General features: G+C 41.7%; 1 protein-coding gene across 1 annotated transcript in view; it reads right to left on the bottom strand.

Annotated features, from left to right (window-relative positions):
* The window catches only part of plxna4 (plexin A4), a 265,266-nt gene that overhangs the window by 204,831 nt on the left and 46,789 nt on the right, over positions 1-13,646 (bottom strand). Inside the window, exon 3 of the mRNA XM_085375902.1 lies at positions 13,144-13,326. Within this exon, the coding sequence (XP_085232028.1) occupies positions 13,144-13,326 (183 nt within the window). The remainder of the gene's footprint in view (positions 1-13,143; positions 13,327-13,646) is intronic.

The following is a 13,646-nucleotide window of genomic DNA, read 5'->3' as shown; positions in this document are numbered from 1 at the left end:
TCCAAATTATCAACCCTTTTTGTTTTAATTGTATCTAGAACCTGATTTCTGTGACAAAATATATTCACTGAGTGCATTTTCTTAAAAGGCACACAGCTTCCGCAAGTCACACTGGATATCTGGGCAAAAACAAGTCATGGAGTTAGAAGAACCCCACCAAACCACCAATTAAACCACCAAACTCTTTGTAGAATTGCTCTTTTTCTAAACCCAGCAAGGGTGAGTGTGTGAAGGTGAAGGAGGTCACTTAGAATTCAACACTCATGCTAACAGTGTCCTCTGCAGAGATGAGATAAACTGCCAGGAGGACAACCATCTCAGCAGCACTTCATCAATTAGGCCCTTATCCTAGAGTACACAGACAAAAGCCACTTTTATGCAAAAGACATCTGACTTGAAGACACCAAGAAACTTTATCTGTGACATTGACCTAGTTAATAAGATCTCTTTAGTGAAGCATTAGTTATTTTAGCATCATGCTACAGGGGTCCTTCTCTGAGCTGAGAGAACAATAAATCCAGCTACAACGGAGCTGGAGTACCTTAAGGCAACTCTCTCACTGTCCTTGAATAGCCCAGCCCGAGACCAGACCTAAACCTCATAATCACTAACATCTGTGGAGTAAAGCTGAAGATTACAGTGCACTTTCCATCCAGTGTGAATGATCTGCTAAAGCGAATGGGATAACCTGCCCAAATCCACCTGTGTAAAGTCTGTGCTGTAGACAAGAATACTTTAATCTTCATTTACTATGAAATCTGTCTTCTGCGAGGTGGTCTGAATACTTACTTAATGAAACTTCAGTTTGGTCCCTTTTAATGTACAAAGATTTGTTTTTATTAAGTCTTGAAATGCAGACTCATTGGCAAAATGGCAAATTTATGAACTTGAATTTAACTCCACAACAAAATTGCGCAAAAAAGTGAAGGCATCAGAATATGGAACATATTGCATGCATCCAGACACAAGCGATACTTAAAAACCTTCATTTTCAACAAATTCTGCCTCATTCCTTAAAAACTAGGAGTGTCTCTAACTGCATAGAGGCAATTAAAATTCTATGTGTGCAGCTGGGGGGAAAAGCGCCCACAAGCTTTTGGGAAGGCTGGTGTAACTGAGATAAAAATCCACTTATTAAGCTCTGTGTTGGGGATGGGAAAAGAAAGGGTGTGGAGAGTAGGTGAGACAAAAGGAAAAGACTGGGGATAGGTGGGCAAGATGTTGTCTCTCTTTACGTGCTGCTTCCATCTTTTTCATCTTTCTCCCAGCATTCCTCTCAGTCTCACACCCTTTCTCCATCTCATTTATTTATTTACTCTCTCAATCTTACTTTCCATTTCTCCTGGCATTGTGTGTATATAGTAGTTTCCCTACCTGAGATGCACTTCGGTGTCTTGATTTCAGACAGACAAACAGACCCAGGGACCCTTTTAAAGATGTTTACACTTGCATCTATCTAATGGGCAAGTCAGTGTAATCTAAATTGCAACTCGCATACACCACCGCACCTACATTAGAGGGTGTATGTGTGTCTTTGTGTGTATGTGAGATGAGTAGGAGGAGAAGCTAAGCAATATAAGAATGTGCAAATAAACCAAAACAAACAGGTGTTGCTCAAGGAAGGTGATGTTTGCAAGAGACTTAATACGTGTGGTGGCTAACGGAAGCTTCTAAACACATAAACACAATATACCGGCAGGCACGCGGTAAGACAATGTCTCACTGATGTATGTCTCTCACTCACGTGCATTTTTCCACCTCAGTTTACCTGTAATCTCATCGGGTTTAAATACACCCACATACATGCAAACAAACAGCCCACTCAACAGTACACTATTGCATCTGCAGTCTCAGGAGTCCCCTTGCACTTGAGCTAAAGCTATGAGATGCAGCCTAGCCTAGCCCTTCCTGCCTGACTGCCTGCTAGCATTTACTGCAGGGAGGGGAGAGAATGACCCAGTTGTGAGGCAAACTATTCACTGCAGAGAGAGAGACAGAGAGAGACAGAGAGAGAGAAAGAAGAGGTAGAGGAAAGGAAAAGGTGCGCAGGGGTGCTGACTACCCCAAAAGACCTACGGTGAGCAATGATTGGCTACAGGCGTGCGAGGAAGGAAGCAGTGATAGAAGGAGGAGAGACAGTGGGCTCACCTGCAGTGATGTGTCCTCTATAGCTACACAAACCTGAGCCATACATCACAGAAATTTGAAGAGAAAGCAATATTGGTGAAAAAAATTGAGGTTTAGAAGCGGGGTTATTTAGCTTCCAAGTACCCAAAGGATATGCATAACTGGAGATATAAGGATGCTACATGTCACAAACTACCACTAATATTAAAAAAAAAAAAAAAGATGGGGAAAGACAGATCATCTACTAATAATGTTAAGATAAATTAATTACATGCAAAATGATGCAAGTCTGTGTAAAGTGAAATTAAAAAGACATACTCAACATGAGGAACGTTTGATTGGATTTTAATGAAATGAACTAATCCTCATTCATCAGGAACTTCAGTTACGACTGGTTTTGACAGAAAAACTAAATATTAAATGTGGAGTTTGGGGCAGTTTTTTTTCTGCCTCTATTCTTTGTGTGGTTTAAATGCTATTCTTGGGTACAAGAACATAAATTTGCAGTATGGGAGGTGCTGATGGGAAATTACACTCTGGCCCTGACAGGATTACTGCTAGCTATCTATCTACTGGAATGTACAGGAACACACTGTGTGATTAGTTGCTAGACATTGTATTGATTTTCTACTTCTGGAGCACAAATTAACTACGGCCATTCAATGATTTGACACGCAGGCTAATACTTATGCATAAAGCAAAACCTGAATGAGAAATTATACGCTTAAATTTTATATGAGTGGAGCAACTGTAAACTTTCTTTTCCCGTGCTATAGCTGGTGATTCCTTATCTTTTCACCCACTGCTGACATGAGTAGAAGTTTGTGCCTGCGCAGGTGTGTTTGTATGTGTATTAGAGGCAGCTATGCTTGGAGTGTTTCTCTGTGGTTACCTACTTAATGATCAATCAGTGGAAGAGAGAGGTGCACAGAGAGAGAGCTTGGGCATAATTATCTACCCCTGTGGTAGCTTGACACGGGCTTGTTATATGGCCTGTCAGTTTTGGCCGGCGGTCATAGGTTCTGTCCAATAATATGACGCGAGACTGGAGTAAAAGACATCCATGGTTTGGCACTTTATTAAAGAAGGAGCATGATAACAGCACAAACACTAACTACAACTAAACAAAATGGCTTCCTTTTATACTCTACCTTTTCAGGTGAGCATCTGGAATAGCCCAAGTATGGGGGTTAACTAATCAAAATGAACACATAACCCTCCACACAAACAAACATACAATAACATTAAAGCACATCACAAACATATACATATTTCCAACACATACTATAAACAAACCAATAACATAAGCTTCACCCATTTCTATCTAAATTAAAACCCTCTTTATCCATACTCCCTAACCTGGCACACTGGTCTGCTCCAAGAGCTCTTAAACAGGTGATTGAGCCGCTTTCACTCTTTTGCTCCACATCCTGCAAGAAGCAACTAGGACAGGTGAGTACCTTTACAAGTTCTCATTTCACATATGTTTAGGTTATTGATAAATGATTAACTGCAAACAGCTCTAACTTTGGCTCTTCTCCGACACAGGTAGGATGGCCAGTCCCACTGTCTCTTTTCTGTTACAAGCTGTCAATTTAATTGTATATCAAATAACCTAATAAAAGACTCCAAAAGATCTGTGTTTTCTTTATTACCCTATTTTAAATTCCCAATCCAACAATTTATTATTAACAATACCAACCAGGTAATGGAACCCCTGGTCTCCATTACATGGCCGAAGAATGTTAACAGAGCTGCTAATTAACTGTCTGAGCACATATACGCTCTCAGAGAGAGGTCGATCGAAATGCTTATCTTCTACCATCTGGATGTCTGTGAATAAAATTAATACAATTCAATTATTTTAATTATGCTTAGGATGTTTGTATATTAGAATCCAGATGTTTTCTCATAATATTTTAGTTGCTTTTTTGCTTTCTTACAACTTTTTGTTTCCCTGTATATTATGCATATAAGTACTTGCATGTGTTTGTGTGACATGGAAATCTGTCTAGAGGATCTTTTTGGATTCAACATCAAAAACAAGCAAAAAATGTCCCTTGGTTCCCTTGGATTTCCTTCAGTATGTCACAAATCACCCCTTCAACTTGAATTTTATTTCAGGGGAGAGGACGAAGAACCAGGTAGGGTCTGTGGTGAATGATATGAGGGGTTTGGAGTTTGTGTGGCCAAAATAATAATCCTCTAGCATGCTGTTAGCACAATCAGGATGTTTCTGCTGAATGTTCTCCCTCGGGTATCTCAGGAGGTTACAGCAGAACTTCATGTTGATGGTCTGGCCTTGGTGGATACTCATATGAATGATGGAAAACATGTTAAGTATAACCCTGGTAGTGCAGCTGACCTGATATACCACTTTTGGGCTTAAACACTGTTCACACTTCCGGGTTAAACTGTTTTTTTAAACTGCTCAGTTCTCATCATCACCATGATTTTTGGCATGAACCTCTGGTCAGATTCTCAAAGTTAATCTTTTCAGGTTTGAGATCACGTTGGAATTGCAGATGTTTTAAAGCAATCCAAAAAGAAAAAGGAAAAAAAAACAGCTGAAATGGCCTTGAAGGGAAAATTGGATTTAAATCTGGTATGCTTTTCAATTTGTATCAGTATTATATGTCTCATAGCTTTTTGATTTCACCTTATTTTAAAGCTGTCGTGCACGAAGAACAGTTGCATGTATTTGTATTAAGTGACAACATTAAGTGCAGTTAAAATTTTAAAGTTACTAGAAATGGAGGCTTTTTTAAACATAACTCTGGATGAGTCAAATGATAAACATAACTCGTTGTATATTGTTTACAGTTTTTTGTCTTGATCTGTTGATGTCAAAATGATAACACGGCTTATTTCATGTGACGCATTTGTAAGTAAACTGGTTACTAACCAAACGTCAGTGTTAGTGACGGCGCTTAACTGAATTAAAAAAAACAGAAAAAAGGTTTGACTAAGTTTAGAATGCTTCATAATAGAAGCCCCATGACTGCCTGGCAAAGCTATCCGAGTGAGCAGCTTGTAAACACACACAAGCTGCCAGCTTTTCTCACTGGACAGTCACACAACATGTTAATTAGAATAGAGGGTGGAGGAAAAGGGAGAGGAAGGAAGCACAGAATGACAGACATATAAAAGCACAGGAAGGGGGAGAAGAATGAAAGGAAAAAAACTCTTTTCTGCAGGTGTTTTTGTCTGTTGTGATTCACCTGCCATCTTCCTTCTGTTTGAAGTTTCTTAAAGCCATCTTAACACAGCTGAAATGCCAGCTGACGGTGTAGCACACTATCTGAGATACTAACAAGCTCCTTGTATATTTACTAAAAAGGGATCCAAATTAGGCATCCACCACATTCACAAAGTGAAGCCCCACTTTTCAAGTAGCTCACTGATAGCTGTAATGTTCAGAAGGCATTTGCTTGCATTAGATGCAGTGCTAGCCAAAATTCATGTCATGTCCACACATCATAAATTCAACAGTCAAAAGAGAAATACGGTTGCAGCGTTTTACTCCACGCCAGGGAAAATGTATTCAAACACACGCAAAATAAGACAAGAAAATAATTTAAACTGACAAAATAAAAGGTCTTTCCCAAGGTCTAAAAATTCTGACATTTTAGTACTAGATTAACAGCCCTGTTAGGAAATTAATAAACATCAGGCATGAATTATACATGGGATCAAAGCATAGACTCCAGATTCCTTGGCAGCCCTTTGATCTGTTTATGTCCCCAGACCCTTACTTGTCCTTCTAAATAGGTAACCTCATCTTAACCCTGAGCCAACAACATGTCAGGGTCAGATAAAGTTCAAACTGTCAAGAAACACAGAGATCAGACTGAAGTTCGCCACTCTCTAACTTCTCTGCTGGCTCAAGCCATTCAAATGCACATACACACTGTGGAGAATAGCCACTCAAATCACTCATAGCTCAATATGCTGCCACATACTCACAAGAGTGAAATGAACATCAAACTCCATTTCACCACTCTCACCCTCTCACTTTACCCTTTCTCAATATTCTCTCCATCTCTGTAGCTTTCATCTTTTATTCTTGCCTGCCAATTTTGCCCTCTACACTCTTTCAGTCTCTCAGTGCAGAGCTCTGCTTTCTGCTGCTGTTCACCCACTCTTCCTCCTTCTCGTTTCAGTGAAGATCTGTGTAAATAATAAAAAAAAAAACATCTGAGCAACCCTTGTATCTGCATATTAATTCAATTTCAGCTGAAGGTTGGAAAGCATTAAGTATACCTATAATATAACATCGAACTATACACTGAGATACTTAAATGACTAAGAGTTGTTATAGCAAATCATTGAGTTACTGCAATATAAACAACAGTCTGCAACACCACATGGGCCATTCATAGCTGGGGGCTCACCTTTGTGATACCTCCAGCTGGAGCTTAAAACCACCGAGTGCGCGCGTGTGTGTGTGCAAACATGGTGGTGTCAACCTGCAGTGAAGCAGCTGGTTACCAAGGTTTGGTTTTGTGTGTGTACATGCATGTGTGCTCAGCCCGGCTCAGCTCCTGACAGCTCATCAATTATAAAGAAACCTTGGAAAGAAGGGATAAGGCCATGCTACAGCAATGGCATCTATAAATACACCCCCTGAATGACACAAGTAACGTGAACAGCTATTTTTACATACGATCACACACACCCACACACAAAGGCTAGCAGCCAAGTACACTGAATGCACAAGCAATGTCATCCACTAAAGCAGGGCACTTTGTGTATCTGTTGAGTCAGGCCACTGCTGACTCTGCTTACCCGAGCACCATGAGATACTGTGTCTAAATCAAAGGAGAAATTGCTTTCCTAACTAAACGCCTAACCCATTTCCACACATCAGCTCTGGATGATGTGGGGAGAATCGGGTCCAAGCATTGTCTGAAGTTGCACTTTCTCACACGAAGCACATAACAGGAGAAGCTCTGCGTCAGATGCACTCATATTATTGGTAAGGCTAGAGGTGACAGCTCAGTATAAGGAGGCAGATAGATAAAACCCCAGCTCCCTCACTGTGAATTCTCCAGACAACTACCTGCACTATTCATACACTGGCTCAGTCAGACATTACAACACAGGTATTGTACAAGCTGGCAGGCCAAGCTACAGTCAGTGTCTGATCTGACTGATTCAGAAATTTTATTGCTGGATAAGTTCGAGCTTTGCCATTCTGTGCTGGATTATTTTTCACTCTGTTTTGCTCTGCATCCAGCCTCTTTCTACTCTCTCACTCACACAGTATATCTCTGTCCGGAGCTCTTTATGCGTCTCTTATTATGGTTTCATTTAACTTAGCATAATTCCATGTTTCATTCTACCCACCATCCAATGATGGAGAACTTTAGTGTGTCCAAGGAGTCTACAAAATCTGAAATAAAACAAATGAAGTTGGAGTTGGCTGAAGAAGCTGATACCACGACATGAATCATATTCATGCAACTTTATATTTACTCAACATTTCTCTCTCTGGTTTATCTCACATAACCACTGCCTTAAACCATACTTAATTTCCCTGCTCTTCTACTTTTCCTACCCCCATTTTCCCTCCTCTGTTCAACACAACCTCATATCATCCCCAAGCTAAAGCTAAGGCTTCCTTAGTGAATACAACACGGATTCTGCCTTCTGCCCATTCAGACGGCCTGGCTACTGAATGAGGGTTTTTGTCGTGGCACACGAGGCAATCACTGTCTTCTGATCCTCTTCCCAGGCCACTAATGGACTTTACTTCTCATTAGCTCCCATGATTTTCTGCACACAATTGACCAATATATATAGAGAGACTCATATACAAATATGAAATGCACACACAGGCTATTAACCAACCCCATAACTGTAGAGAAGGAATGGGAATTGGGGTAGAGGCCTAAGTAAACCTTGTCCACCAAGCACTTAGCAGAAGACGATCCATAGAAAAACAACTGGCTGGGAAGAATGGTGCACTAAAAGACTCAAGAAACGAAGCATTAGGTGAAGGAGGGTGCAAGATGTTGGAGGACGTTCCCTTAGACTTTCCCTTAGCAGAGTAACAGCAGGCGCTAATACAGCGAGACAAAGACACTAGCTCTCTTAGAATGTGTGTTAAATCAGCCTCATAGCCATGAGCTGGACAGCAGTGTCATCAGATACCAGCCTGCTGTCATCAGATCAGGTTATCCTATCGTTCACGCCGTTTATTGTATCAGCATAATATTTACACTGTGTGTGCTACACCGTCAGCTTCCCTGGGAATTAAACACTGAATGGATCACAACACACTCGGATACGTGCATGTGTGTTTTGCCTCCACTCTATACGTTTAATTCCGCACGTTTGGAGCAGCCAGTGCTACCATGGCAACTCACGTCTGGGCTTTTGCAAGCTAGTGTGGGAGCAGCAACACACACACACACACAAAACCCAGGCAACTAGCAAGACTGCTGTGGAATACTTAAAAGTAGGAGAGCATTGACATTCTGGGAATACTTGCTGAGCACTGCAGCGGTTTAGACCACTGCCCAGGAATGAATGGGCGACTGGGTGGGGTTTGTAATGGCTACTGGCCAAGGTGATAATAGCTGTGTCTGTGTGCGAGTGTTCGCGCCTGTGTTCAAGAGTATTGTGTTTATAGCATACCCCGTCCTGAAGCATATTTCATCATTAACTTTAAGCAGTTAATCCTCTGCTCCACTGACCACGGCTCAGCTCAGCCCATTTCAATAATCTGCATCTGGGGCTAACCAACCTATCATACACACACACGCACAGACAAACGCATACACACTTGCAAAACAATGACACAATCAACCCGTAAAACATATGGGACTGGTCCAGCACAATAAATATCTCAAGAAAAATCTCTCACACCTGCACACATCTATCTTCACACAATCTATTGTGGTGACAGAAAAGCCAGCTAGAAAACAAAAGTTCATTTATTAGACGAGGATACCGTAGACAGATAGCAAAGGGGAGGGGAAAATCCCATTGCTGGAGAGATGGGTAATGAGACAGTCAAGGCGCAGTAGGCTGTATTGCACTTGAACAGAAATTGACAGGGGTTGAGTCAAAAGTGAGAGTTTGACCTTTCCCTTTCCAGCAACAAACATTAACCATTCGGTGTTGAAATTGACCTGTTTTTTGCTCATGCAATCTCCCCTGACAACTTTAAATGACAGATCTCCCAGTTTCTATGCAACTCCTCTCCTGCAAGAAGCTATAGCTTTGTAAACTATCATTTATTCTCCACCGCGTAACCCTCTCTTTTCATTTCCTTGTTCCCTTATCAACAAAATTCTTCTTGGATCTTCTTCTTTGTTTTCTCTGTGTCTTCCCACCTCCTCTTTTCTTCCATTTTCTCCATCTGACTGGGACAGATTGAAATGTAGAGGCAGGAAAAAGAGTGCTAGCTGCCTTTTTCCCCAAATTCTGTGAAAGGCTTTGATTGAACCATGTGTGCATCCAGTATCTAGGACAGAGAGCTTTTCCAACCTTCGCATGTACTGCCTCACTCATTTTTCTGTTCCTTTCCATGTCAAGTTCAAGGTTAGCTGCTCATTGTATTGAGTGCCAATGCTCCCCCATTGGGACGGACAGAGGGGAGATGCATTAGCACCTCGGCAGGTGGCCTTCAATCTCATCTCTCGACTCTCTTTTCCCTCCACACGTTCTTCTTGTCCCCTAGTCCACCTCTCGAACCATGGCCCCATGGGGATACCTGGCCAGCCTTTGTCCAGTAGTGTGTAGATGGACTGCTAGGTGTGGGTGCAAGTGTTCACTGATGCATGTGTGCATGCTTATCCCAATTCAAACAATAATGTGCAACGTGTGAGTATCACCGATGTGAAACTCTTATGTGTAGTACGACCAGATGACCATGAACTAAACCAAAGCCTGCAGGGGGTTAAGGTTTTCCCCTTGACCTGCTGGTGTCTACTGGCCTGCAGTAAATGGGTTTAAACCTTACCCCAACCACAGCCTTTTATCTCCATCATATCCCCATCTCCTCCTCAAGCCACAGGCCAATGAGCACACAAACTGACCGACAGACTGGCTGAAGGAAGCCATATGGTCCATTCACTTCCACTAGCAGGAGGTAGCCATCAAAGAGCTTTCACAGCAATTCAATTCAGAACATACAGAGGGAGTGAGAGAGATGAAGGGAAAAGGAAGAGGGAACTTATTAAGAGAAGGGCAAATAGAGGTGGCAATAGGGAGTGAAAGCAAAGAAACAAGGAGAAAGCAGTTGCAAGTTTGCTGAAGAGTGCAGAGGAAATGCAGCTCTATAATAATAAAAAAAAAAACATGGAAAAGGTTTCCAAGTTTTACGTTTTGTTTGAGACAGTAAAAGCCAAGCATGGCTGTAGTTGTGGGCGTATACAAAACCCCACTGTTTAATAGTACTGCTTTCTATATGATAACATGATGGTGTTATCAAAGTCCACTCACTCTAGACTCTGTCAAAACAGACTTTAGGCCATACAGCCACTTAGCATTAATGGGCATCTAAGGCAAGTGCTGATTTGTGTGAATGTGCTTTAATGTGTGTGCCCTTTACAAGCATAGAACCTGTATATGTTAGGAATATGAGTGCGAAGTGAGAAATTCAAGCTCGCCCTTACATCTCAAAAGAACTGCCACAGAGAAGAAAAAGAGTAAAACTGAATACTGGAAAACCTTACTCTCCAGACTCTGGTCACCTGCAACTGATCTCCATTTTAGTTTGAAGTTAAGGTAGAGTTCGGTTAGTTGTGCATTGTCTTAGTTCAGGATGAGTTTAAGGACTTGATGATAAATTAAGCTAATGAAAATCTAATCAGCACAGCCATGGCATATCTACGTCTGTACTCTGATCCGCAAGCCTCACATTATGCTAGCAAAATTTTATTCTAACCTCTATTACATTAAAGTATTTCACAGGCAAATTGAATTTAATTCACTCAGCGCCCTGCCCAGCTCAACGTCATGATGCCATAAACGTGAGCCTGTAAACACTAACATTTATCTCACCGAAACGCCACTCCATTAAACCCGATCCACTCTCTTTTACCGTAAATGCTTATATTTACTCTGGGTGATGTGTTAGTCACAAGATCATAAATAACAGTGAAAAAAAACTGAGACTGAAAGACAGTCTGTGAGTGAATCCCAGAAGAAGGAGGAGGGGGCTGAGGGGTGGAACAAGTGAGGTGGGGGAGTGTGTATAAATCAACATCCATTAGCCGAGGGGTTATAAAGTCACTGATGAAGGAGGTGGACTGAAGTTCAGACTTTTTATTGTCTTGTTGTTGTCTTTTATTGCCTGTGATGTCATCTAATGGTATACAGTTAATGACATGGGAGGGGAAGTATATACATGGGAGGGGAGGATGTGGCTGTAATAGCCCAATGTGTGTACAACTGTGTTAACACAGAGTATTGATCACCTTTGTGTGTTAGATTTTGGAGGGGTTTTTTTTCTTTTTGCCTGAATATAATGAATCTGAACAATCCTGCAGACTGGATTCACACAAGAATTTAGTGGAAGCAATATAATATAAACATTATAGAAGAAATAGCATTCAATTTGCCTGTGTGTATCAGCAGAAGACCTTTCAGCACTGGGTCCACATTCTGATCCCAGTAGTATCTTTGTTTCCTCTGTTTTTCATCCTTCTACTGTCATCACACAAACGCTCTTCCTCCTTTTATGACTTTCATTTCTGGAATATAGCTCATCTCTGTTCAGCCCCTGCTGCTCAACCCTACCTCGCTTCCCTCACTCATCTCTCCTGTGCTCCTCTCCTTCCCCAGGCCTTTAAGACTCACTGGCCTAACCGCCCTCTAGAATTAGTCTCAGTCATGGCCTTATAATACATATGTGCGTGTGTAAATGTGTGTGAATGTGTGGGGAAGTACAGTGAAAGTACAGGTTGCTACCAAGTTCTATCACACCTAGCAGCAGTGCATCATCCCATTAACTCTGAAAAGGGCTACCACATGCAGGAGGGCACAGGGGCATGAAGGGAGTCTAAGGTGGTAACCACAACACTCCAAAGCCCAGCTTATCCAGTGCTGTTTAACTCTGAGGAGACAAATCTTGTTGAGTTAGAGGCTCTTCTGTCACACAGAGTGTGACATGTTCTTCTAAGACAAACAGTTATGTTCACAAAGACACTCACAAATGCCCTAGTTAAAATAATTCTAGAAATTTTTAGAGAATATTTTTGTAACCTAGGATCATTACTACAACATTCAGTTACTACACACACAGATGTGAGAAACCCTAAATTATAAAGGATGGGAGTGACTCATAGTTCCTTTCATCACCAGGCTATGAATTTGCCTAAATTTCTTAATAAATGATGTATTTAATTTTATTCTGATGACTTAATTTGCCTCGAGGAAGAGCTAAGAAACTTCATCCAATCAATTCTGCAACATGCTGATCTGGGCTGTCTAGCAACTTCTGCAACATGCTGATGTGTGCTACAATCAGCCCCCAGGGCTCTGGATTTTATACAAGTCCAAAGTGAGGGAAAAGTACAGCGGATACCACTGATACAGGCGAATACGAGTGTATGTGTGATATATGGTGCAGTGGATGAGGAGGATGTTGAGAGATACCAGATAGGCTTTACTGTAGGAATAAACCCCCAAAGGGGCACGCCTGATCCCCTTTCCTCAAAACACACACACACACACACACACACACACACACACACACACACACACACACACACCACACTCGCTTTCTCTCTACCCTGAAGTACACACACTTCCTCCATCCGCTCTCCCACTGTTTTATGTACACACCTACACACAAACACACACGTCTCTTCTACTGCGAATACAGCCGAGTCAGCTGATTTGCCTGAAAGTCAATCTGCCTTCTTACTACTATCCTTCCTCCAATCCAGTAGTCCCCAATTCCCAGCCCTTACTCTACGTTCTAACTGAGAGAAAGCAAATCTCTCCCTCTATCAATTCAACCATCTGTGCTATCTTTCAACCTATATTTGTCTCCCTTACCTTCTTGACTTGACCGCTTTTTGTTCCCACGAAGACCAGTGAGTGGTTCTTGTAGACGTAGGCAATGACTGAGGACATTTTGTCAACGGCGTCAGAAAAGAGAGGCTTGCCTCTCACCATCTCAGAGACGCCCAATGGAGCATTCATGTCCAGGCCACAAAAGTCGTCATCAATGGTCAAGAGCTGCAAGGAAAACAACAATTAGCACAATCAGATTTTGAGGTGCTCATTTGGCAAACTCCTATGAATTCATATCTTAATTTCTCGTGAGAACAAAAATACAACATCTGACTGTAAAGGGTATTTCTATAAGGGAAGATGAGCAGGGTGGAGAAACATTTTGGATGTGAAAGATAATCTCTGACCATTGGCTGGCCACAAGATACAGCAAATGTGGGGGGAAAAAAAGAAGAGACTGCAGTCAGCCTCAAGTTCTGTAATAATGCCAGAGGCTGCTCTGTCAGGCACAATTCCCTACCGTCCACCCAATGCAACAGCAACTG

Source organism: Diplotaxodon limnothrissa, linkage group LG17 (assembly GCF_057381915.1).
Source record: "Diplotaxodon limnothrissa isolate DT_005_m linkage group LG17, D_limnothrissa_male_GT1.1, whole genome shotgun sequence".
Taxonomy (NCBI): domain Eukaryota; kingdom Metazoa; phylum Chordata; class Actinopteri; order Cichliformes; family Cichlidae; genus Diplotaxodon; species Diplotaxodon limnothrissa.
This window is presented reverse-complemented; position numbering and strand designations above follow the sequence as displayed.